Source organism: Polypterus senegalus, chromosome 10, assembly GCF_016835505.1.
Source record: "Polypterus senegalus isolate Bchr_013 chromosome 10, ASM1683550v1, whole genome shotgun sequence".
Lineage (NCBI taxonomy): Eukaryota > Metazoa > Chordata > Cladistia > Polypteriformes > Polypteridae > Polypterus > Polypterus senegalus.
This window is the reverse complement of record NC_053163.1, coordinates 162287873-162315073: the sequence shown is the minus strand read 5'-3', so window position 1 is coordinate 162315073 and position 27201 is coordinate 162287873. Positions and strand designations below refer to the sequence as shown.

General features: G+C 52.1%; 1 protein-coding gene across 1 annotated transcript; it reads left to right on the top strand.

Annotated features, from left to right (window-relative positions):
• The first annotated feature begins 236 nt into the window (after positions 1–236).
• si:ch73-40i7.5 (amyloid-beta A4 precursor protein-binding family A member 3) lies at positions 237–25267 on the top strand. The gene is made up of 11 exons (XM_039767192.1): positions 237–358; positions 5355–6322; positions 9496–9526; positions 9833–9978; positions 11549–11635; positions 12090–12272; positions 13750–13929; positions 14540–14752; positions 15638–15757; positions 24463–24603; positions 24927–25267. Exons 2-11 carry the CDS (start codon positions 5393–5395, stop codon positions 24996–24998), a joined length of 2103 nt encoding a protein of 700 aa, XP_039623126.1. The 5' UTR covers positions 237–358; positions 5355–5392; the 3' UTR covers positions 24999–25267.
• The last annotated feature ends 1934 nt before the right edge of the window (positions 25268–27201 follow it).

The window sequence follows — 27201 nt, the reverse complement described above, 5'->3', positions numbered from 1 at the left end:
AAATCTTCTATAAAGTGATCAATAACATAATGTCACACTTGCGCCCCTCTGATCCTGCAGGCTGGGGGGTGTGCCCTTCCGTTAAAAATGGCGTGAGATTGAAAGCAATGCCCTTTAAAGGAAGTTTCACCTAAGAAAGATGGCCGCCTGGCCCAACTCTTTCCTTAATTCTGTGACCGATCTGTGCGTCCTCTGTGTGTCTGTGGTGCGCACAGGCGCGCCCTGCGTAGGTCCGCCTTGTCGAGCCACGCCCACACCCCTTGGCGAGCGTCAGCCTCCGTCCACTCTTGAGACGCAAGCGCGAGCGGGTAAACTGCGTTATGGAGAATTGGCGGAGGACGGCGAGCCAGACCGGGAGGTAAGTTGGTGCGCACGCAGTCGCGCCGAGTGACTAGTCTCGTTCTCGGAGGGAGAAAGTGAATGTCGTCAGTGCTCGATCTTTGTGTCAAGGCGAGAAGTTTAGGACGGGGAGAGCGCGGCGTTTCGCGGTTGTCTTCCTGCCAGCGTGGAATGGCAGCGGTCATCAACTTTTAAGAAGTTCGTCGCCCGCTCGTCGTCTTCGACTCCCGCGAGGCCGCCCCGAACTGCTGTGTTAGCGTTCAGAGTGAACCTTTAACGACTCTCCGGTAGTAGAGTCGGGGCCTGAAGCCGAAGAGGGCTTCCTCGTTCTGAAGGTGATCTCCTAGGCACCCGGCAGGAGGCGAAAAGCGGGGCGACGCGAGGAAGCTTTTAACGGCGAGTGCTGCCCGCCTCGGGAAGGCCAGTTGGACTTTGACTGGCTCGTCCTTTCGCTGTCCCGCCCGTTGAATTGCAGGCCGTTCGGTCTTCAGGACGTGAAGCAGTTTGTGTGGACGGGAGGCTTCTGTGCTGCGGCTGGACGCGTTACGATGCTTGGCAAGAAAAGAAACGAGACGAGCGGCGGGCCGAATGTTTGTATGCCGGTGCTCTGTCGGGTTTGGAGGAGGAAGCGGCAAAAGCAGCCGGTCTGAGGATATTGATGGGGGTTTGAATCGAAATGGAAGAAGTAGGAGTCCGGGATTCGGTATTAGGAGGGTAGACGATAAGGTTGAGCACTTTGAAGAGAAGCCGTGTGGTGTCCGGGGGTCAGTGCCGTGGCCACTGCGCTTTTTTATAAGCCGGCCAGGTCTTATGATGACACCGGACTGGATTGGAGAGCAAATGACGAGGAAGGAGCCGATTGAGTTGAGAGGAGCCGAGCGACGGACTGGCGACTGATGAAGGTGAAAAGGTCGATTTGAATACACAAGTGAAGGGCCTGCTGGACCGTGCAGGTGAGGCCGATCGCATGTTCAGTTCTGTGAGTTTATCTCTGCGCTCCTTGACAAGCGACTCTGAAATGGCCTCTGCAGTCCTGGTGTCACAACACACGGCAGCACTAGACAGCAGTGCCACTACGCAGGGGTCCTCTGCTCCGTCCTGGAGGTCTGCAGGCTTGTGCTTTAACGAATGTTTAGTCAGAACCCCATTTGTTTCTGCTGCAGCAAAGCATTTTTTGGGGACTTCGTTTTTAGTCAACTTGTTTGTTACAATTTAGAACCCTTAATGGCCTCTGCAGCGTGAAGGTTTCAGTTGCTGCCCATTTTCTTAACCAGCCGTCTGTTAACGATGACAGTAAATGACAAAGTGGCCGGCAGCTCTCCAGCTGATGTGCTCCCATTTAAACCCGTTTGCCTCCAGTTTGAAGAATCGGCGTCAGTACAGAGTTTTAAAATAAATGAGAGACGGGAGGAAGGACCAAGAGGGACGAGTCTGCTTGGCACCACAAAGCCTGTGAGTGAAGCTCTCAGAAAGTCAAAAGTGTACAATGAGACTGTAGAAGAATGAAAGCGGTAAGAAGCTGGAGAATTAAACCGCGACTTTCATTATCTGCTCGGTCCGGTCACGTTGGGGAGCCTGCACTGGTACTGGTACTGCTACTGGTCTCTGCCAGGCCTGACTCCTAGTTAGGAAACTGGTTGGAATGGAAACCCGCTGCCCCCGCAGGACTGGAGTAGGGTACCCCGAAGGAGTCGGATCGGGGGACTGCAGGGTGTGAGCCGACGCTTTGTGTTCACTCGTAGAGGTGACGTGAGTGACCTGTTGGGAATGATGCCAGTGCCAAGTAGACCACACTCCTGCCAGCGCTGGCACTTTACTGGGCGTGTTCCTCGTCCAGCCGTTTCAATCACTGAAGGGTCTTTTGTGTATTAAATTGGCTCCTCTGGGCTTTGGGAGGCTTCCTGATTTGTGGCTGAGCCTCACATACTGTAGACCACCTAAGTGCAGTGGCAGATCAACGAGACCCCCGAGTTCGGTGAGAGTCATCTGAAGATCAGGAACCTGCTGATCTTTAATTTGAAGTTCTTTTTGGAACCTTCATGTGGATGGCACCTCACCCACATTGGCATCGCTTCAGCTAACTTTATTTTTAGGCCTGCAGCTGTTGTTTTAAAACGAGACCCTCATGACAACACGGGGGCTCGGAAGGAGGCTGTGCCAGCTTAGGTCTGCGATGGCCTAGGGTCCGGTGGGCCGACTGGCCTGCTCTCTCACATTCTCTCCCATCTCCTGTTCTTTTCTTTCCTCCCTCATTTTTGCCCGCCGTTGGCGTTTTGTAAAGTGCATTCAGTTCATTTCTCATGATAGCAGTTCAGTGTGTGCCTGGGGCTTGTGCCAGCGTGCCAATCGCCATTCAGGAAAGTCGGCAGGAACACCGCAGATGTCTGAAAACTCCAAGAGTGTACGGTTCGGCCTGCGGCTCGGCGGACCTCAGGATTGTCTGTTCAGCGTGCCAAAGGGTGCCACGGGTGGGGGGGGGTGCCACGCTCAGTTACAAGGGCAGCGGTTTTGAAATGCAGTGGGCTTTCTGGCCCACTTTGGACAATTGGGTTGAAGGAGATTCAGAGAGAAATGTCACCGGGGGGGCTTTGCATTGGGTCAGTGGAGGATGAGTGGGTTTTAAGGGGGGTGGGCAGGTGTGAGCCGAGCCTGAAGGACTGGCACCCAGAGATCAGCGACGGCTTATCGGCTCGTTCAGTCCATTTGAAGTCTTGGCCGTTCACCGGGGGTCCCCGGCTCCAGTCCTGATTCTTCTCTTATTTTTGCCACATTATACCACCAGTTGCCCACTTTGGTCGTCTTGCTGAAGACCCCAGGGGGGCTCTTTTGTGCCTTAGGGGATGCTGAGACAGTCAGCGTTTAAAGACAGCCGGGGAGGCCTTTTCAGGTTGGCACGTGGGGAGGCATCTTGTTGAATTGTTAATTTTATTTTTTATTTTTCTATTGTCTTCTGTGGTGTTTGTGTCTGCAAAAAAGAATAAAACCAAAGAACTGGTAGCAGTGGTCCGGTGCCGCCAGCTGCTGCTCCTCATTTCCTGTCGCTGTTGTGAGTTTGGCTGCGCCAGTCCAAGGTGGCTCCTTATGTCAAGGTGACGACGCTTGGCATCTGAATGGATTTCTGTTTGCAGCACAGGGTGGCACACTGAGGCAGAGGCAGCGATTGAGCTGGCAGCCTTGGGGTTCAGTGCCACCTGAGATGGCGTGAGTCGTCAGCATCTCCATCCCGGGGTCCATAGAGCCATCTGGAGAGACGTGTGCCAGTGTCTGCCAGTCAGCATTTCCTGGATCTTTCTCCAAGCCTTTGGCACAGAGGATGTTAGTCTGCCCTGGCAGCACGGGGTGGGTCCTGTGAGCCCATTGACAGCAGAGTCCCCTGCAAGTGTTGGGCACCCTGTGAACAGATGGCACTGAAGAGGGGGTTAGGCCAGCCGTAAAGATGCCCCCCCCCCAAGTGACTGGGTGGTGTGTGTGTATTATGGGGTCCTCTCCATTTAACGACTCCCCCAACTACTACTGTCTGCGTCCTGTCCACCGGGTGGGTGACGCCACACTGGCACACGAGCTGCGCCACCTGTAATCTGAGAGCTGCTGATGGCGGTCTGATGTCAGCCCCCCGGGACAGGCCGCTGCGGCTGGTGGTGCTGTCGTTGGCGTCGGCTGGTCTTTCAGCTCCAGTGATGTGATAAATAAATGATAATAAAGGTCGTCTGCACCGTCGCGGCGCCAGGCTTTGTGACTTTGTGGACTCGCTGGAACAGGACATGACCTGAACGTTCAGAGTGGGGTCTCCAACTGCGCTCCTGGGGGGGCCGCTGCTTTTCATTCTCCCCCTTGTCTTAGTCAGTGGCCTCAACTCATTTGCATTGATTTGTTCTTGAAGACTCCGCCCCTTCATTGTTTCTTATTCCTTAATTAGCAGCCAAACAATAAGGAGACACAAACTGAGCCAAAACAACTGGTGAGCCCCACAATATCTGAGAATAAAGAAAGGTGAGGGTCTCAGGACCCCAGTGCTCCGAGAAAAGAGGAAATCCCAACGTCGGACACGACTTTGAATGAAAAGCCCCCCAGGAGCGGAGTTAGAGCCATCGTGGGGTGTCACAGGGTCCTTATTGTCACGTGTGCCACTCGACATGCATGAGGAGGAGGGGGAGGCCCAGCTCTTCACTCGTAAAGCTCACTCATTGGCCCTTTGCCCCTCTGGGAGGCGTGGTCAATGGCTCTCCTGACCAATGGCGGGCGGGCTGGCTGAGGAGGAGCTCCTGTGGTGGCCCAGTGATGAGACGTGGTGACGATTGTAAGTGGAGTTTTAAAGTCCCCTTTTATGTGAATGGCGTCGCCGTTTTTCTTGTTCTTCTTCTTGTATTGTTCATGTCGGTGTGTTTTGTGTTCTTCTCAGTTGTGCGCTGCTCCGATCGCTTTATAGCGCCTTTTATTGTCCCAGTGAAATTTGCAGTCATGTGTGCTGATCTGCGGGTTGCTGTTCTCGGACCCCATGATGAGTGAGGAGACCCTCGTGACGTTCACACGCCGGCTTTCCGTACCAGAAAGTTGATTGTGATTTTCCACCCTGGGCTCTTCTCGATGTTTCGACATCGTGGAGCAGGAATGTGAGCCCACCGCCCAACTCCGGTGTGCTGCGAGTGACAATTGTAATCCTTGGCAACAACCATTTCTGTGACATAAAAAATGACAACGGGCACAAAAATGAACGCCAACTGCGTCCGTCTGTCTGTGAAGTGTCGGCCTCACCAGCGCGATTGGGGGGTGAAGACGGATGTTCTGAAATCCAGGAAGGTGTAAACTTGTTGGGGGTCTCTGGACAATAAAGAGCTTTTTAAAATGGCCCCCCTAGCCGGGGGTGACGGCTCATCTCCTTTAAGTGCTGACATTTCTGTATTTATTTTTAGTCATCCCAGGGTCGCGTTTGGGGTTCAGTGGCCTGGAGTGTCCCTTCTGCACGGCTGGCATTTGTGCCACACCTGCCTCACGCGCCTCTCTTTGCTCTCTTGCAGGTTCTCGTAGCTGTGTGCCCGCAGTTGCCCCCCTTATAATGGATGATGAGTCGGAGCCGAGGCCCGAGGAGCCACCGGGCGCCGATGGGGTCAACACGAGACCATCCTGGCTTGGCCTTCATGCGCCAGCAGCCTCCACTGAGGACAGCTCAGGACATGGAGGTGTGGAGGACCGCCGTCCACCGCAGGAGTGGAGCCCACCCTGCCTGTTTGAGCCCCCGCCCCTCGACTGGAGTGAGACAGCCAGCCTGGACTCCTACAGCAACAGCGAGAGCTGCTCCATCTCCGAGGCGGCACAAGCTCACGAAATGCCCTCGGGTGAGCTTGAAGGGCCGTGCCCCTCGTTGGTGCCTCCCCGGTGTTCAAGCACCGACTGTGGCTGCGGCCCCCCTCAGCACGCGGGCCGGCCGTCCAGCACCGTAGCCGAAGGGGGACGTGATGAAGATCACAACAGCATTCATGTTCTTCTGGCGCAGCTCCGGGCGTCTGACACGCAAGTCACGGGGGCTCAGTCAGGTTTGCAAGAAGACTGGGGGGCTCCTGCCAGGCTTGGAGCAAATCGCGGGGATCTGCGGGCAGGTCAGGATGGACCCCACACGGATGTTGGAGGTGGGCTGCTGTTTTCAGAGTCCAGCCAAAGAGAGCTTGTGAGCTTTTTGGATTGTGAGGGGGGCACCGCTTTACACGAGGTGGCATCGGCCCTGAGCTCCAGTAACCCACCCTTAGAGTACAAGGCCCAGGGGAGCGAGGTGGACTCGGTGGTCTCCATCTCCTACGGGGGTCTGGCCCAGGATTTGAAGGAAAGACAAGTGGAGCAGGGAGGCCAGTCACTTGGCACGCAGGAAGACGAGCCCCTTGCCCGTCAGTCACCCGGCAGTCCCGAGGAGACCCCTGAGCCCATCTGGCTGAAGATGCACTCACCATCACTGGCCGAGGTGGAGCATCATGGGAAGCAGGCAGAGGACGCGGTGAGTTGGCTTTTCTTTGGCATTTCTGTCAAATGCTGGACAGATGGGCCGGCAGGACTTGTCATAGGCCTGGGGGTCTCGGAGTCGTCCCCCGTGTTGAAGTAAAGAAATACTCCGCCTAAAATGTGCGCTTTAATGGTCAGCTGGCCCATGTTTGTAGTGACGGCCGTGTTCTTGATATGGTGGGCTTCAAAGGGTGATGGGGCAGGACTGGATGGCAGCAAATAACGAGACCCCTAAAACACGCCAGTTACTCGTGTCCCACTGACGCTCAACCGTGTCCAAAATGCGTGACGTTTTACTAAAACATTGCGAAATAAACCAAATGAGACGAGTGTAAAGGTGAAGCCCACCCTCATGGGGTCGACTTGGAGCTGAGCGCCCCCTTCGCTCATTGGCCGGGAGTCTTCTCTCTGCTTTGGGAGCCGCAGGGTCTTACCACGGGTACGGCCGAACAGGTCACTGGGCCCTCCATGCCCTCCCTTCAAGGCATTCTTATCGGGGCGTGGCACTGTGAAGGATCGCTGCCAGCCCACCCACCGTCTCAGAAGGTGTCGTAGCATTCAGAGCACATCTGCCCCTCGGTGGTCCGGACCACCCCTCGGGTCTGCCTGTAGTGGTTGATCCGATGGCAGAGCCACTTGCACGTCTTGTCTTATTGTCACGTGCCGTGGTCACTAAACTGTCATTTATTACGTGGTTCAGATCATTGCAATCCGGGCAGGCTCGTGTGTCATAGCTGTCATAGCTGTCACCCGCTGCCCTCGTTACTTGTCCTGCTCTCCTGTCTGATTGTGCCCTGAGGATCGTCACTTTGTGCCACTGTGTGCTGTCATCCTGTCCACATGTCGTCACACGAGATGAAGAAAGAAAGAAAAAGATCAAAACAAGATGAGGCAACGCTGAGTACCAAAGAACAAAGTCTGAGTCTGAGTCTGATGGGCAGGAGGACCGAAGAAAACAATCAAAATCTGCAGAGGGTCCAAGGCCACGAGACCACCCAGACCCAACCCAGACCCAACACCAATGATCTCCATCAGTCCTCGCGTGGAGTAATTAGATGATGATGATGATGATGGTCCTGTGGACCTCTGGCCTTCAGTCCATCAACGTAGGGACATCACGGTGCCCTGGTCAGGTGGTGAGGGTGCACAAAGAGCAGCGACAGTAGGGGGGGAGTGTGGAGACACGATCAATAACTGTAGAATGTGAGGGTCCCACTAAAATGAAGCTGTGAGGAGGGTCTTGATCAGTTTGTTAAAGTGCCCCACCGTGTCAGCCTGGCGACTTTCTGTCGGTCACCTCATATTCCAGCTTTGAGGTGCCCACCAGCAGAAGGCCTTCAGCACTTCTGTTAAGTTCAGCTCTTAGAATTCTGAGCAGACCCTCACTTGAAGACCTGAGGTGACGGTTTGGAGTGTAGGGTGACAGGCAGGACAGGGTGAAGGTGGCTGAAGGCTTTGTGAACCGTCGGCAGGATTTTAAAGTCAATTCGAAATGGCGCCGGTCACCAGTATAGTGACGCTCGGACTGGTGTGATGTGCTCGGATTTTCTTGTTCTGGTTCAGATTCTGTTGTTACTGATTGATGTCTGTCTTGGTGGTCCTGAGAGGAGTGTCTGTCTTGGTGGTCTTCTAGTCATCCACTCGTCTCTCAGCATCTTCTAGTTACAAGAGGTCTGAATCACGAGAGTCGGGGTCATCCGGCGCCGTTGATAAATACACTTACAGGGTGTCCTCAGCAGAGCTCATCTGACCTCATGCAGATCGTAAAGAGCAGCGGACCACCATATGGGGGTCTCTGAAGTATCATGAACACAACCAATTGAAGACCCTGCCATTGAGGCCCACCCACTGACTAAGGCGATTTTGAAGATTGTTGTGGTCAGTGGTATCAAAGTGGCTCTCGGACCTCCGAGGATGAGGGCAGATAGACGACCTCCGTCTGCTTTAAACCCGTCGGGTCGTGGACGAGCGCCGTGGTGGGCCGTGTCTGTGCTGTGCTGTGTTCTCAAACATCTCAAGAGCAGTGGGTTTATTGAGGTGGACATTGAGCTGCGTGATGAGGGGCTAAAATGATCAGAGACGGAGAGAGGAGTCGAGCGCAGGGGGTTAACGAGACCCCCGTATCTAAGGACGAGTTTACTACGTCGGTTGGCATGCCGGAGACTTCTTTAAAGAAGCCGATTGGTATTGGGGTCAAGGACGCAGGTGGAGGGTCTCGGTGGGGAAATGTGCCCTGCTGGCAGAGTTGAATTTGTGTAAGATGGAGTTTGGGGGGCACTTTATGATTTCTAATTTCATTCATTTTGTCGCTGGTCGTTTTCATCCGATTCTTAGCCCCCCACATTGACGTCCTCTCTATTGTGGTGACTGTGAGCGATGGACCCCACTGGCCACAATGTGTCATTCACTTTCACCAGCAGCCCAGTGACACTTCAGATGCCACCATCAGGGCCGCTCTGACCAGCGGGTGGGGGGGTCTGCATGTGCCTCGTGGGGTCTCGCAGAAGGCTTGTGAGAGTGTGGCGTTCTGTGGGCCCCGATACTTGGGAGTGAAGGTGGTCCATCCTGGCATCCTGCCACAATCTTTGTGTTTTACCCCCCTCTGGTCCCCCCTTCCATTGCTGAACGATACTGGGACCCTGCATCACAATTCTGGGGTCTTTACACCCCCATGGGGTCGCTGGACTCCTGTTAATGGTGTTCTTGGTCAGGGCATTGAGTTTAGGGAGTGCCCACCTGGCTAAGGGAATTGTGGCAGCGGCTCTGCTGCTTGGACCTGATGATGATCTCGGCTGGGCACTGCCAGAGTGTGGTGATGGTGCCCCTCCAGACCTGTCGGCATTCTCTCGTGGAGAGGAGTGTCGCCATCCCAGTTGTACCTAAGGGTCCACTTCACAGTTGATTGAGAGGCTGACCAATGACGTGGCACAGCAGCAGCAGCGTTCTAAACACTCGAGAGACGTGTGCCAGTGAACCAGGAGCGACTGCCAGTCTGCACACCTGTGGTGACTGAAGGAGGGCAGCGATGATGATGATGACGAGGGTCCTGATCTCCATGATGGGCCCTGATGTGACGAGGCTGTGAGGCCCTCGGGTCACTAAGGGCTGACTTTGCACTTTTGTGAGTTTCTGCCCGTCGTTCACTTTTGATTTTGTTTTTTGTTGCAGAACCAGGCTGGCGTTCCTGCATTTAAAGACGGTAAGTTGCCCCCCTCACTCTTTAAAATCGCCCCCCTTGACTTTATAACGAATCGAGAGCCTCACTTCACTGAGGGGGTCCCAACGACCATGAAGATGGGTGCAGGTTGGCTGTCCTTTCTGGCTGCCCAGTTCCACTGGGGTACCCTGCCTGAGTTGTGGTTAATGTGGGCACCTTTTAAATATTTGGGGCTTCATGCCAGGAGAATCGTGAAGGCAGCCTGTGCTCGGCTGGTGTGATGGTGAAGGGGGTGCCCGGGCTTCATGCCTGCTGACGGGTTGTGTTGCTTTTCCTTTGTTCCCTCAGTGCCAGGCCCCTGTGACCCTGAAGATCTTCTGGATGGTGTCATCTTTGGAGCAAAATACCTGGGCTCGACCCAACTGCTGTCGGAGAAGAACCCGTCGACCAACGGGCGCATGAGGCAGGCACAGGAGGCTGTGGACCGCATTAAGGTTTTACAATCTGAAGTCCGGGGGCCGACCGACCACCAACTGTCAACATTGCGGCTAGCGTGGCTCCTGGGTGGGCTTTCTGTGACGTTGTCCCCAGTGACAAGCCATTTGTTCGTTGTGCTCTTATTTTGGTTTTGGGGTCCACCGAGGGAGACTGCGGTCCTGCACTTCAGTCACGGGTTTCATTTCTGAACGACAACGTGTGGACATCAAATCCATTTGTTTAAAGCCGCACACCCTGACAAGAAGGACAACACGGCGTCCACTCGGGGGGGTCCGTCACACGGGCCTGAGGCCCCCAAAAATCCTGTCAGGCTAAAAAGTTGATTCAGTTGTCGGGATGGGCAGCAGCTTCCCTGCCACTCTGCTCGGGGCTTGCGGGTTTAGAAGATGAATGTTTTGTATTTGATAGTGTGAGTGGGCGACCTTGGTGCCAGCCTGTGGCAGTTGCAGAAGAGCCCAGGTGGTGTCATTGTGGGTCAAGTCCCTCTGCGTTTTTTTTAATCCTCCCCTGTGCGTGTTAACAAGTGACGCAGCTGATATAAAAATGAAATGGCTGGCTGTGTCCGAGCCCCAGTGGCTGCCGTCCAGCAGGACCGGACGTATTGAAGACCCCCTCTTGGGCTTGTCGGAGTAAATGATGCCATCTTGGGTTCACCTGAGCTCTGCGTAGACCGCTCACTGACATTCAGGGGAGAGTCTTGTATGTTGGAAATCGGTGGCATCTGTTTGGTGAATATTACCCAGCATGCTTTAGTGGTTTGCACTGGCAGGCGCTGTGACGTGACGTGACGTGTCTGCAGACTGAGGACCAATGGCAGTGACTGACCTGAAACCTCCTGTCCCAGTCCTGCGCCGCCCGCCTTGTTGTGATTCTTGAGTGCGGTGGTCCTTGGTTTTATTAGAATATAATGAAATGAAGGTGCCAACCCAAAGCCTGTCTGTCTGTCGGTGACATGGCATACGCTCAACGTGCCTTCGCCCAGACGACGGTGGACAAGAAGCAGGTGTTCATTAAGATGGAGTGAGGGTCCTGCTTACTGTGGAGAGCTCAAGGGGGGGGGACAGGCACATGACTGAGGTGGCTGCTGGGTGATGACATACATGGTCAGGGCAAGAACTGTTAGTGACATTGACACAGCACTGGCCCCTCTGCACTTGTCACCGAGTGTCACCTTGGGGGGGGGTCTGTCACCACCTGTGGCCTATTTCATTATCTGACCAGAAACCGTTTCAAGTTCTGGTTGCATAATGAAGGTGACCGTCCTTGAAATGCCTCGAGGTTCATTCCCAGCACTGAGTGGCCTCCTGATCTCCAGCTCCACTCGTTCTGCGTACCTGCGCAGTGCCCACTCGGAGACGTGCCGGTGGTCCTCCATCATCGCCGATTACGCAGTGTTAAGGCAGGGCCGTGCCGCTCCTACGCTTTCATTTGTCTCTCTGCTGTCAAGTTGGCATGAAATGTGGGCGACAGTTTAAAGCCACAAAAGAGAGTCGTCCTTGGGTGGCACCTTTCTCAGTCACTTGGTCACATTGTCTTTGTTTTAACTGTGTGCTCCATTTCTGCCAGGCCCCCGATGGCGAGTCCCAACCAATGACTGAAGTGGATCTCTTCATCTCCACCAAACGCATTAAGGTCCTGAGTGCCGCCACGCAGGTGAGACATGAGGGGGGCAGCGCCCAGGAATGCCATGGACTCCCACCGTTAAGGGAGCTTGTTGAAACTGGTTGGATGACCAGGAAGGGGGTGGGCAGCCAGTTGGCAAGGGTCACCAGAACTCTGCAACTGCAGGCTCATTTCCTTGAGGAATGCCACAGACTGCAGTTCCTGGTGCCCACTCTTGGGTTGTCTCAACAGTAACGTTGCGGACGCGTGTTGTTAGGGTCCGGTTACTTTAACCGGTTTGAACTGGTTTGTGCTTCTGTGTCCTCATGTCAACTCTGCAGTGACGTCTGTCTGCCTTGTAGACTCGTTATGGCGCCACACAAACACCAGCCAGAAGTAGCGGGCGGGCAGGCAGGCAGGCAGGCGGGCACTCTCACGGGATGCTGCATTGACAGTCTGTGAAACAAATGAGATCTTCCTCCTGTTTCTCTACCTTTCCTGACAGGAGGCCATGATGGATCACCCACTTCAGACAATCTCCTATATTGCAGATATCGGCGCCATTGTGGTCCTGATGGCTCACCGGAAGTCCCCAAGTCGGAGGGCATCTGAAGCCAGCAACTCGCCTGCCACCGCGTCATCGAGCAAGAAGTGCTGCATGATCTGTCACGTGTTCCTGTCCGAAGATGTGAGTACGGCTCGTTTGGGGTCTTCATTTCAAGGCCTAGCGGGCCGTGTGTTGTTCGAGGTGGGCAGGGTGGTGTCACCACATAATGGATCGATGTTTGGACTTTTCACATTTTGTTGTCGTCCTCATCATCAACATTCCTAAAACGCTTAACTCTCACAGGGTGGCTGTCGACCAAAGTCATTGTCAACGAGATAAAACTAGATAGATAGATAGATACTTTATTAATTCCCAAGGCGAAATTCACACATACATTTCCCAGGATCACAGAAGGCACCGAAGGTTTGTAGCGCCACTTTCTCGCTAGACGCTTGGCTTTTGTCTTAGCACCAGCTCTGCTGCCCCGATACCGCCGCCTTACATCATCGGTTAACTAGGGAACCACACTGGCGCGGGCATTTGTTCTCTGCGCTTGAAGTTGACTAGTTGAATAGACGAGTCTCGGCATTTAAAAATCCATGTCAAGTAGTAAAAAGTGTCCAAGGAACGAGTCCACATAAAAGAAGGTGGTAGGAGTGATCAGTGAAATGAGAAGAAGGTAGAAAGAGAAAGACTTCAAGATAAAGTCATACACAGAGCTGCTGGAAAGGCTGCCACTCACATCAGAGCCCGAGTGGGCCGTTTGATTTTATCCACTAGGTGGCAGCAAAGATCGTGACTTTAAGGGGAGCCTGGCACACTTTGGGTATTTCTTCTAGAACAGCACCAGATCCTGGTTGGCACTCTTGCTTGCCAAGCAGGCTCACCTGGCATTTCCAAGCCCCCTGTAGTACAAGTGACACCAGTTAGACGTTTGTAGTGATGCTTAGATAACCCAGCATCACCAGCTGCCACTTAATGCGGGCTGGGCACGGGCAGCTGGTTACCTTTCAGTCCAAAGTGCCCACCTATGAGGTGTTCAGACATTCACAGTCAGTTTGTACAATTTGAGTAATAAAAAATCATTTTGACGTCACTCACAAAAACGGAGTTCTGCCAGCTCAGGGTTGTGGGGGGTCAAAGCCTCTCCTTGGAGCGGAGGGTGCCAGCCCATCACGGTGGTCCATTGCGGTGTATTTTACAGGCAGACGGCCGCTGCAGGTCTGGCCACGATGGTTGATTGTGATCTGATCAGAAATGTGGCGAGGACGGGCATTGAGGCCCACCCAGCCTGTCCAGCTCTGCCCACTTCACAAAAGCCATCGAGTCGCGATCTGAAGGTCCCTAAAGTCCTGCTGTCCACCCCACCACTGTGCTGCTTCGTCCATGGTGGGCTCTCATGTCCAGTCTGCACCCTGTGCACTTTTGTATTCAGAAGGTCCAGCATGGCCAATGTCATCCGCTGAGTGCCCCCCCCCATGGGCAGTAAGTTTCGTCTTTATCATCCCTCAAGCAGGGGGCCACGCTGCTGCTGTGATGTCAGGGGGGTTCACCGCTGCTAATTCTCGACAGATGGCCATGTTGGCGACGCCCTTTCACTGCCTCTCTTGTCTTCCAGGCGCAGCTAATTGCCCAGGCCATCGGGCAGGCGTTCAGCGTGGCCTATCAGCATTTCCTACAGGCCAATGGCATCAAGCCCACCGAGCTTCAGCCCAGCGAGTACAGTCACTATCTGGGGGCTCAGGAACTCTACAACGGTGACCTGGTGCACTTCTCCCGATCTGAGAACCTCCGAGAGGTGAGGCCCTCATTGGCTGCCTGATGGAAGTTTGAGCAGAGGACCCCCCAGTATTGTCACAGCTCAATTCACATTGGCAAGTGACATCTCTCCAGAGTGGCACAAATGTAAAGCCACCATGGTGGAATGGTATGCCAGGCTGGGAGACCACCTTACAGTGGCAGGGATTTAAAGCTCAATCCAGGTTAGGTGGGTTCAGGTGGCACACCTGGTCAAAGATGGACAGTGAAGGGTGGGTAAAAAAACTGGGCCTTTTATGCCACAGAGTGGGAAACCTGCAGGCTTCAGCTGTAACAAAACAAGGACTCTGAAATGGGTGGTCCCTGGTCATTACCAGTGGGTGGGTTTATTGGGTGGCAGTACTAACCTCATAGTGAGGTTTATAATAAACACTCTACTTGAGAAGGTGGGATTTGGTAGACGGCAATGAGGGTCCCATTCTTGGGTCATAACACATGCCTGGTCTGGCCTGGCCTGTCATCTGGGTCACTTCACTTTATGAAGCCCTGCTTGTTCATCTTGCTCATGGGTGACAGTTATTTGTGTGCCCTGGGCATCAGAGTTGGCATTTTAACTAAGCAGATCCCTCCATTCCCTTCCTGTTCCTCAGGTCTGCATTGAAAAGCCGAGCGGGGAGATTCTCGGCCTGGCCATCGTGGAGTCTGGCTGGGGGTCCATCCTGCCCACCGTGGTGGTGGCAAACCTCCTTCACGGGGGTGCCGCGGAGCGCAGCGGGGAGCTCAGCATTGGGGACAGGATCATGTCTGTCAACGGAACCAGCCTTGTGGGACTGCCCATCGCCACGTGTCAGGGGATCATTCGGGTGAGTCAAGCAGGTGGGAGCACAAGAGAATCAAAGTGGACCAGGCCGGTGGGACAGTCGGTGGTGGAGCGAGCCAGAGGGGCCGAGTGGTCAGATGGCTGAGGTAGCAGAGTCACTTGAGAGCGCGGGGACCACCTGAGCCACTAAAGGGGGTCCAGAGACGCTGCTGATGGTGGGGACTGACGAGCTCCCGGCTCAAAATGTGTAAAGCTGGCATGCAGACCCACCCACACCGTTGACCCTCTTGGTGAAGGCCACAGGCGAGGTTTCATTTTATTTAATGACCACACTTTATTGGGGGCGGTGCCCAGGGGCACTTTTAGGACTTGGCATGGGTACTCAAAGTGGGCTTCACACCGTGGGTTGAGTCGGTCAAATCCTGGTTTGGGGCCAAAGCCCCCCCACCCCCAGAATTGACTTGGTGACCGTCCCTGGACTGCACTGGGTGCCCCTGCCATGTTAAACAGTAAAGTGGGGGCTTTTCGTAATTTAACATTCTCTGAATTAATCCCGAGATGCCAAGCACGATTGGTTTCACTTTTCCCAAGGAGTGTAGCAGCGATGCATGCTGTGCACACCAGGGTGGGCTTCTTTTGTGAGTGGCCACTTGAGGGTCATAGGGAGCTGTCCTGGCAGCATAACCAGTCCATGGTGGGGCACAGTCACACAAACGCCACACTCATTCATGTTGGGCCAGTTCACCATTCAAAAGAGGCAAAGCTGAAGGGGGCTCTCATCCCCCCCAGGACTCGCATTGGCAGGACTGTCTGTTTAGTGAGTGCTGTTATCCATTGGGCACCACTTGTGTCTCTGCTGACACCACCTTGGGGGGCACAGAGTGGCTCCGAGCTCTAAGCCCACCTTTGTGCTGTTGCTTCCAAACAGGAGTTGAAGAACCAGACGCAGGTGAAGCTGAGCATCGTGCACTGCCCGCCAGTCACCTTGGCAATCATCAAGCGGCCAGACCCCAAGTACCAGCTTGGATTCAGCGTGGAGGATGGCATTGTAAGTCTCTCTTTGTTTTTATTGGTTGAACTGCTTCTGCATGTCGCTTTGGATTTGAGTTGACTCTGCTGTGACTGTGGGATTGGGGGGTCGAGCAGGGGGGCACAATTAGGAATTATAAAGCTGAGTTTAAGGCAGGAAGCTAATGTGGCACGGCCAGCCTGGAGTAGCACGTGGGGGCGGGTGGGCCTGCATTTGGAGTGGGACACACGCCAGGAGTCCTCACAAGTGCGGGGTCCAGAATCGGCAGGGCCGGACTCGAGAGCAGGTCCAGGACCTAAACGGGGGTCCCTCCGAGTCCTTTAGGCTGACGCGGCTAAGCAGTGGCTGGAGTGCAGCTGTCGTGTCATCTGAGGTGGGCAGCGATGGCCTTGTTGATGATCTGCCCAAAGCTTTGTGTCACGATGACATCCCAACATCTACAGCGGCCGTGTTTGTCTGGCACTGCCACCTCTGCCACATCTGCACAGACTCCCCATGAGAATGGCCTCCGCTCTACTGCCATGGAGTTTTCCTCTGAACGTTTTCACCCTTTGATCAGGGCCAGGCAGGTAAAAAAACTGCCAAATGAACGCGTCCTACGCCGTGGTGTCAAAGTGTCACAGTGACATCTCATCATCCTCATCATCACCGTCTGCTTACGGCACACACAACATGCCTCCTCGTAAAGTGTGCCATCTACACTCCGGGGGGATCTTTCTCAATATGCGCAGGATGCCAAGGGCGCCCCCCACCGTGACTGCTGGGTGTTGTGTTCCTGTGCTGCCGCCTCCTCCTCCTCCTTTTCTGACTGTGACATTTCAGTCTGGCAGCAGTTCTGGACTCTTCATCCTTGGCTGTACTTCCCACTCCTTATTTTTATTGTCGTCGTCTTCCTCCTCCTCTTCCTCCTCCTCCTTCCTGGCTTGTTGGGTTTCCTCTGGTGTTTGCTTCCTTAACCCTTGCAAAGCCGTGTGGTCAAATGTGACCCAGTTTGGTGTTTGGGATCCATGAAAGCACCCAGAATGTCACCTCCTCGGGGTTCACCTTTAACTTTTCTTACACCCGCAATATTAATGACCGTAAAAATAATTTTAGACATCCCATAATTTGTGCACTTTGTACAACAGGTAGGTGGGCTTTGACTTTTTTAACGGGGTTTCCAGTGCATTGAGGGTACTTTGGTGCTTCACAGCATGCCATAATGACATCTTCAGATCACAAGGCACTGTAAGGGTTAACTGTGTCCCAATAGTGCACAAGGACGGGGGCAGGTGACACAGAAGTGACCCCCTTGTCATTAGGAAATAACGGCCTACGACGATCAGAGGCCTCGTGCATAACGCCGTGCGTAGAACTCGCACTCTAACGTGGCATACGGACACAAAAAATAAATCTGTGCCAACGCCAACTTCCACGTTCTTCCACTACATAAATCCCGGTCAGTGTGGAAATTAACACACGCCTGCTGCCCCGCCCCAACTCCTCCCAGAATTACGCCTCTTTGAATATGCAAATGAATATAAATCACCCTTAAGATCAGCGTTCTGTGAAAAGCACGGGGGAAAATATAAGAATTTCAGTGAATACCAAGTGGAGGCAAAGGAAAAACGTACTATTAGTTCAAATAAACCGTGGAATAATCGAGAAAAGGAAGTTGATCGAGTGACAGCGTGTTGGAGAAACTCGAAAGCTCACGTTCACAAAGTCGCACAGTGCCGGAAATAAAAAAAAGAAGTTGTCAGATATCAAAGTCGCCGTGAAAAGGGGAGTCGTAGCCCACCGTCTGAGTGTCACATGCCAGCTTATTAGGGTACAGAGAAAAAAAAAAAGGCACATGGTGGGGAAAAAACACGAAATGTCAACTTGAATCTCGACATCTCCACTTTAGTCGGGTCGTTTATTTTGTCATTAAAGTAGAACATCATAAACTTCGTCTTAAAATCCTTTCATTTACTAGTTTCTTAAATCACATCGTAAGTAAAGTATAACATGTTAAATGCTGTGTGTGTGAATCACTACGTGTCTTAAAGCGGCTCTCTTCCTCTGACAGGACACACAATCCATGACAGCTCTCTGAATAACTCAAATACTCCGATGTATACGTGATGTCAATTTCATGATGATACGAGTTAAAGCACGTTATTAAACATGGGCACACGGTGGCACAGTGACTGTTCATGTGTCACGTAAGATGCTGCTGCGCCGTCTGTGACCTTCGATGAAATACTTCACTGCAGCAGGTCTGTCTCTCTCAGACGTACTCGCCTCCAATTCCTGTCCTTCCTTTTCTTTCTCCAAACTCCCAATCGCCACACAATCAGCTCTCTAATGGACGTTAAGCCATCGGTAAGCGGAGAACGGCGATTGTTCAAAACGTTTAAGGAACATCGAAATATCTTCGTAGTACGTGTTGAATTATTCTATCTGTCTGTCCTTCCAGTGTCGCACCAGCAAGAATACAGCAGGAGGCAGGAACAATCTGTGAACGGAGCGCCAGTGCCACCGTGCCATCACGTGTAACTATTAACAACGTACAGTAGATTATTTCAATGAAGTTTTATCTCTATAATCAACATCTACATATGGAGCACATGCATTGAAGCTTCTCAGCTGTGCTTGTGCTAAGAAAAGGAAACATTTTAAAAATAACGTAACACGCTTGTGTGACGATGTGGGTTCTGGCTCCACACTCCCATCTGATTTTGGTAACCCTTGAACCCAACACCGTCGATAATGTTACCGAGTGAGCTAGTCAATGGAGGCAAATAATTCCAGCAAGGGGAAGGTAAAAAGTGCAACAGTGCTTTTATTAAAAACAGTCAAAAACAGTGTTCCATAAATAGTGCAGGTCTTCACAGTTCATTAAATAAATAACCCATTTAGAAGTAATCGGCGACTGTTTTTAACACAGCATGTTAAAGCACCAACAAGGGGTGAAGCCTATCTGGATTTAGTATTCTGTAATAATCAGGATAGAATTGAGGGTGTAGAGGTGATTGAACCACTAGGGTCAAGTGACCATAATGTAATACAATTCTCAGTATTTTGTAAGAGTGCAGATGCAAAGACTAAAATTGTTAAGTTGAACTTTAGTAGGGCTAATTCTGAGCAGATGCGACAAAGTCTAAGTAGGATAGACTGGGATAAGCTTTTAAATGTGGAGACAGTCGAGGAGCAGTGGAACAGGTTTAAAAATGTTTTAAATGCAGGACAGATACAGACCTAAATTTGGAAGTAATAGGAAACTAAAAAAATCTCCACGATGGATTAATAAAGATTTAAAAAAGAAGTTGCAAAGGAAAAAACTGCTGTATAAGGCATATAAGACTAATGACTGCAAAGAGAACCGTAGCGCGTATGAGAAAATGAGGGCAACCATTAAGAAGGATATCAGGAGGCTAAAAGACAGTTGGAGAGGAATATAGCAGATAAGGCGAAAGAAGACCCCAAGAGATTCTTTCAGTATTTTAGTAGTAAAAGAACAGTTAAGGAGGAGGTCAAGTTCATCAGGAATAGTAAAGGGGAATTAAAAGATACAGACAATGAAATAGCAGATGCCCTAAACTTACATTTTTCTGAGGTGTTTACAAGTGAGCAAGTGGATAACCTCAGAGGTAAACAACTACTAAGGAGGTACTGAGGGATTTGGAAATTGTAGAGGGAGAAGTGCTGCTCAGATTAAATAAGATGAAATCAAACAAATCACCAGGCCCAGATAATATTTATCCTCGTGTTCTTAAGGAGGCTAGTGAGTACATATATAAACCCTTGACACATATTTTTAGGAAGTCACTGTGCACTGGAGAGATTCCAAAGGACTGGAAAATGGCAAATATCATCCCATTATATAAAAAGGGTGACAGGGCAGATCCAAGCAACTATAGGCCAGTAAGCTTAACAAGCATCACAGGAAAATTAATGGAAGGAATTATTAAGGATAAGATTGAGCAACACATGACAAGGACAGGAGTTATTCTGAACAGTCAGCATGGGTTCAGAAGGGGGAGGTCGTGTTTTACTAACATGTTGGAATTCTATGAGGAGGCAACAAAAGGATACGATCAAAGTGGAGCTTATGATATTATTTATCTGGACTTTCAGAAAGCATTTGATAAGGTGCCACATGAGAGGTTGGGCATCAAGTTAAAAGAAGTGGGAGTTCAGGGTGATGTTTTTAGATGGGTGCAGAATTGGCTCAGACACAGGAAGCAGAGGGTGATGGTGCGAGGAACCTCATCAGAACTGGCCGATGTTAAGAGTGGTGTTCCACAGGGGTCAGTGCTAGGGCCGCTGCTATTTTTAATATATATAAATGATTTAGATAGGAATATAAGTAACAAGCTGGTTAAGTTTGCAGATGATACCAAGATAGGTGGATTAGCAGATAATTTGGAATCCGTTATATCATTACAGAAGGACTTGGATAGCATACAGGCTTGGGCAGATTTGTGGCAGATGAAATTTAATGTCAGTAAATGTAAAGTATTACACATAGGAAGTAAAAATATTAGGTTTGAATACACAATGGGCGGTCGAAAAATCGAGAGTCCACCTTATGAGAAGGATTTAGGAGTCATAGTGGACTCCAAGCTATCAACTTCCAAACAGTGTTCAGAAGCCATTAAGAAGGCTAACAGAATGTTAGGTTATATAGCCCGATGTGTGGAGTACAAGTCCAAGGAGGTTATGCTCAACCTTTATAATGCACTGGTGAGGCCTCATCTTGAGTACTGTGTGCAGTTTTGGTCTCCAGGCTACAAAAAGGACATAGCAGCACTAGAAAAGGTCCAGAGAAGAGCGACTAGGCTGATTCCAGGTCTACAGGGTTGAATTATGAGGAAAGATTAAAAGAGCTGAGCCTTTACAGTTTAAGCAAAAGAAGATTAAGAGGTGACATGATTGAAGTGTTTAAAATTATGAAGGGAATTAGTCCAGTGGATCGAGACTTGTATTTTAAAATGAGCTCATCAAGAACACGGGGACACAGTTGGAAACTTGTTAAGGGTAAATTTCTTACAAACATTAGGAAGTTTTTCTTTACACAAAGAACGATAGACACTTGGAATAAGCTACCAAGTAGTGTGGTAGACAGTAAGGCGTTAGGGACTTTCAAAACTCGACTTGATGTTTTCTTGGAGGAAGCAAGTGGATAGGACTGGCGAGCTTTGTTGGGCTGAATGGCCTGTTCTCGTCTAGATTGTTCTAATTCTAGAATAACACCATCCTATCAGTCAATGCATGCTTAGGTCTAAAGGTCAATGAACATGTCAAAAGAACACGTGGAGGTTAAAAATCAATAAATAGAAAAAAAAACACATCCTTAAAAACGAGAGGTTAAAATCTTCTTTTAGGAAGCAGTCTTAAAAACCAACAACAAATCCGGTGCTCTTCTGTTAGCGTCTCACCTGCTTATCCCGTTTGGGCCAAGCAGCAGGCAAGACGCTCTCTGCAGCTGCCCTCCTACAACACACCCGAGACTGGAGACCTCCCGATCCCTGGCTTCGGTCTGGCACTCATCCCAGTCCCGAGACTTGATTACCCCAATAGCCAGGGCGCTCACATTGGGGACTCCACCACCAAGCCTCCCGACTTCCGCTGCCTTTCCACGGCCTTCTGCGGCTCGTCGCTTTCCTCTAGGCACTCCCGCTACCTGGTCACTCAGCGGGAGCAACCTCAACTCAAACGTCTAGGTGTTGGCCTAACACCCAGCTTCCATACAGCTGCCCACGAGCGCTCGATCGCGCGCTCACCAGACGCACACACCGCCTGTCCGACTCTCTTGCACCACATGCTTCCTCGCTCCCTGTAACCTCCGTCCTCTTTCCTCATCTCCTTTCTCCTCTCTCCTCTCTCCATTTTTTTTACCGCAAACGTTTCTTTCTCCCCCCACAACCGACTCGCGCTTCTTTTTAAAAACGTGAGGGGCCATTACAGCTGTAGCATTAGCCACGGGAGCAATCACAAATGTGGGCAGTTCCTCACCTGTGCACACGGTGAGAAACGCCCACATCGACGACTGCCCCGCGGCTCGCTACAACAACGCCCCCCTCACGAAGCCACCTCGGGTGCGGTGATTATTTAATTAAAATGAATGGCCTTTTCTCAACGAGCTGTGGACCCATAACACCACAGCTTGTCAATGTGACCTTTTGTAGGGTCTGTCCCTGAGACTTGTCATCGTGAAGCAGAGCCTCACTGGAAATTGGAGGCATTTGAATTGAAATGGGAGATCCGCGGGTATAACGGGGATGTGAGGAATACAAACGCTCTCCCTGAGCAACCGCCGGTAAAAATAGTCGCCTCAATGAGCTGCTTCTGCAGACACGTGACCTGAAGGCTCGGCGGCTGCAAGTTTCTCAGTAACGTTATTGGTGTCCCAACCCTCAAAATGAGATTAGGCTGAGCAGTGCCTGGAGGACTCAGTGTGGAGAAACTCAAGAGACGGCGTGTGGATGAACTTGTGGATTCTTCTGTGAGTATTTGGTGGCAGCGTCACAAAGTCACTTCTGTCACACTGCGTTAGCCATGGAGCTCAGAGTGAAATGGGATGAATGGGAGGGGAGATGATGACGTGACTCCCCCACCCGCCTTAACTGTCAATCCCCCCACAAACACAGTCTCTCGGAATTTGCATAAGCACACCCCTTCACCTACAATTTTAACTTAGTTACAAAGCGATCAAAACTCTCGTTTATATCCTGCGTCCTCTCATTAAACTTGTATCCCGCATTACCTGTGGGCATGAGAAACGCCAGCGTCAGCCTGTCTATGAACTTAATTTAAAGTTTAGGTTTACACCTTGCTTTCTTTCCGAAGTAGCAGAACTCATGAATATGGTTGTATGTGTCACTCGCTCGCTTCTTATTGTTTCGCTGCCTTCTCAATTATATAATGCAGGTTTTCTTAAGCGCTTTTTTGGTGGTCTTCCTGGTTTTCTACGCACTGCGTTGACAGTCAGTTCACGTGATTACATGGGAGGCGTGATGATGTCACACAAAACTCCGCCCTCCACGGCTTTCGAGCTCAACTCCATTACAGTTTATGGAGAAAAATACCTTCCAGTTATGACCATTAGGCGTAGAATTTCGAAATGAAACCTGCCTAACTTTTGTAAGTAAGTTGTAAAGAATGAGCTGCTAAATGTCAGCCTTCTACCCACACGGGAAGTTGGAGAATTAGAGAATTAGCGGTCAGTCGGTCGGTCAGTGAGTCGGTCAGTCAGTCTGTCCCTTTGCCTTTTATTAGTAGAGATTCAGTCAGCGCGCTTTACATAAAACGGTGGCTTTGTGCTCTCAGATGTGCAGCACTTCTTCTACACGATGCCAAGCTTAACTGGACAAGTCGGCCACCGCCACCCTCGGGTCTGAGCCCACCGGCCTTGCCAGGTGTTGGCTTCCTTCTTGACGATGCCCTGCCAGGCCTGCACCGTTCCTGAGTATTTGGGGGGCTTGTTGCCGTTCACCTCGCCTTCAGCAGATGAAATGCGTGCTTAAGGGGGCTCTGACTCCGTCATTCCACTCTTTGGCCTTCAGGACCCCTTTGGTGGCTCAAGTCTGGCACTTTGTGTCCTGTTGCTGCGCCACACGCGTTCTTTGAAAGTCAGTAACCCATCGTGACAAAGTGAAGACCTGTCACCCGAAAAGGTCAAAAGCTGAAACCCCACTTTCCTTTCTTTGTTGAAGCCCCTTTGGCAGCCCTTCCAGCTTTGAGTCTCCACCAGCTCGGCACTCCTGGATTTGGCCAGCTGATGGCAGTCTTCCTGGCAGGCCCTCTGTCATCGGCCACTTTCAGGTCTCTCCACACACATCCTGCTAGGCCACTCAAGGACACACAGACTTGTCCCCAAGCCACTCAGCTCACTCGGCTGCCACCACCTCCAGACATCGGTGAGGACTGAGTGCTCTGGCAGGGCGCTATATAAGCAGTGCCAACAATAAGACACCAAGCCACTGCTGCCCAGCTTCTCACAAGCACAGTCACCACACAAGGTGGCAGCGGCTGAAGTCCAAATGGAGCCGAGAAGTAAACCAAAGTGACCTCCACAGAGTCCTGAGGGTGGCAGGCTGACGGACAGTGGATGGGCTATGCACAGCACACGGGGTGGGCACTGGACTGACTTGCCAGCCTCCTGGTGCCCACCGAATGAACACCTTTGAGCCACCTGCTGCTTGTGTGACGCTTCAGTGACACAGCGGCGACATTTGACATTCTGTGCAGGCCCACCACATCACGGCACGTCGAGCGGACCACACGTCGTCAGCAATGAGGACGTCTCATCACCCCGAGGTCACTGGGAGGCGCCACTGGTGCAAGGAGGGCCGTTGAGGTGGGCCCGCCTGACAGCTTGTCGGGTGTGGTTGGTGCTTTGCCACCCGATGGTGACGTCCTGCCATTAGCACTTTGTGTCAACAGCTCAGCCGCCACCTCCCCCTGTGCAGGATGCCCTGATGCCTTGCCACCTCCAGGTGACAGTCCCATTGTGTCATCACTTACAATCATGCCATACTTGGCACCTCACATGGACATCTGTGTGCCTCCAAATGCGGGTCCATGTGGGCTGTTTGAGTGCTCGTGTAGTGCCAGTGCCAGGTCACAAGTGCTTTTGTGTCAAATCGCCCCGATAGACGGGAAGGGTGTGCGCGAGACCCTCAGCACTGCCACTGTTGTCACTCCATGCAGGTCATGGCACCTGGCTGACTGCCTGTCCCTTTGTCCCTCCACAGATCTGCAGCCTCATGCGCGGTGGAATCGCCGAACGAGGGGGCATCCGTGTCGGCCATCGCATCATCGAAATCAATGGGCAGAGCGTGGTTGCCACGCCGCATGACAAGATCATCCAGATCCTCACGCAGGCGATCGGAGAGGTGAGTGTGACCCGCTGACGGGGTCCTTGGGACAGACTGGCATTCTCTGCAGTGCCCCTTAAACACCCTGCGGCAGAGGTGACACTGTTGGGTGTTCATATATAGTGCCTTGCACACAGGGATTCATTTGTAAGGTGGGCAGAAGGTTATGGGAGGGCAAAGCTCTGTGGACTCAGGACTGGGCAAAACCTGACATGGGGGTGCCATCATCCGTGTCTTGGACAAACCAGATGGAGTCACCAACGGGCCTGTCCTCATGGCAAGCCACTTGTGGCCCGTTGTGAATGATCCCTGATGCCCTTTGCTCTCTGCCCCCTTTTCAGATCCACCTGAAGACCATGCCAGCGTCCACCTACCGGCTCCTGACCGGGCAGGACCAGCCTGTGTTCTTGTGAGACGGCTCGGGCACAGCCTGGCATTGGGGTGACGACTGGAGAAGCCGCTTGCTGCCCTTCTGCATGGTGACGGAAGGGACGTTTGGAGCTGCACAGGGTGAGAAGTTGGGGTGCCCTGCATGGCCCTGATGTTTAAATCCAGCAGGTCTGACACACTGGGATGCCTGGTGTGTGAGGGCTGGCGCCTGCTGGGGACGATTTGTTTTTTATGATGGCATCTCTGTGATGGGTGTAAAGAAAATCAAATAAAGGACATTTGAGCAGTGACAGCCTGGTGTTCTCATGCTGCACAGGGTGGCGTTTTATGTGGCACCTTGGCGTGGTGAGACAATATGTGGAAAACATGAAAGGAGATGAGAGAAAGCGGGCATGGGCGGGCACTAGTCAAGCAATGGGGGCTTAAATGGGTGCTGGGCATTAGGAAATGGCCAGGGGGTACAGGATTAGAGTGGTGGCACTTGGTTGGCACAGGCCTGCACTGCCTGGCATCAACAGGCTGGTAATAAGAAGGCGGTGGGGTGCAGTGTGGACAGAACCCAGCAGCCTTGTCTGACCATCTGGCTGTTTTGGTGGTGAGGGGGCACAGCCTTTCCTTGCACAGGACAGGATGCCAGTTTGCTCTGTGGGGCTGTGCCCTTGTGCCCCCTGTGGTGTTTGTGTACAGTGAATTGTGGGTAATTAGGGTTAAGCCCGAGTCAGACTTGGGCTGACGTGTTAAGATCTGCTTGAATGCCACCTAGTGGGTAGAACGGCATCATGGTGCCAAGAACACTGAGTATTTCTGTGCACTTTGACACTTAAGTCAGCTCATTAATATTTATGAGCGGGGCGGGGCCTGCCACTAAACACACAATGGCGTCTGAGAACAAACTGAAACTGAGCAGCTGGTGGAATCGGGCGATGACCACCACGGGCAGTCGGACTGATGCATATGGCACCGGACCACCATGATATGCCCGGTGACTTTGGTCACGTGAAGGTTCGCTGTGGTGCAGGTGGGCATGCGATCAGGTAGAGCGATGAGTGAGTCGTCGGCCCCCCTAAGCTCTGATCACAATGCAGTGACGGTCAGTCCTCGCGACGGGGGAGCGTGGAGGTCCCCAAGACCAACAGCAACACAAGGGGTGACGCCAATCACGCAGGGCAGACGCAGACCCTCAACCGTCTCGTGTGCCAGGAACAGAAAGGCATGTGAAGAAACTGGCGTTTCCTGTACCCGCTGTGACGCTGGGCTGAGTGTCAGTGACAGTCTCAAAAGTGTGACACAAAGGACCCCCAGTGGCCACTCGGTGGCCTGTCCTGCTGGCATTGCGTCGAGGTTTGTGTTACACATAAGAACGCCTTTGATTGGTGAGATGAAAGACACAAAGAGATCGAGATGGCAGTGGGACTCGTCCTTGGGTCGTGACGCGGGCTGAGCGTCGCCGTTTCGGTTTTATGTGCCACCTCCCCTCGCTCCGAGCGCTCGGTGACATACATGTGGTGTCACTGCGATGTCCTCGCTTGTCAATGAAGGCCACGGACGTTGTCACACACGACACAAATTCGCTTCACGAGTCCTGCTGAGCTCCGCCGGTGAGGGGGCCAGCCTGAGTCACTGTGACCGTCCCCGACAAAGTCACAACACCGTCACATGGCCATTAAACTGCGTGCCACGGGCCCATTCAGGGGTCTCCTCTTCACGCGCGTCAAGAATTCACAATTCAAGATGTCTGCTGAACGTGCTGAAGAACAACAAACAACAGCAGAAGCTCCGCTCCGGGGGGCCGCACCGGCTGCAGGTTTTCAGTTTTCGATGCTTATTGGCCTCTTCGGACCCCTTGATTGGTGGTTTTTTTCTCCTTAATTGGCAGCCAATCAATAACGAGACACAAACACCTGACCGGCTGACTGTCACCTGATCTCGGCAGATAATGAAAGCTGAGGGTCTCGGTGACGTCGCTCTGGAAACTTCGGCATCGACTTCTGATTAGCAGACTGCCGGGAGTCCGAGACCACCGACTGAGCCCACCAAGCGCACGTCTCGTTTCTGTTTGCCTGCCATTTTAAGGAGAGGACTGAACGTCCTGAACGGCTTTAAGTAAAATCTCCGCTCCCAAAAGTTGTCGCTTCCACCCAACAACTGATTTTGTGTCCCTGAGGTGGGCACTCGGCGTCTAAAATGAGAAGACCAGGCAGCCCACCGTGTTCAGCTGCGATGTGA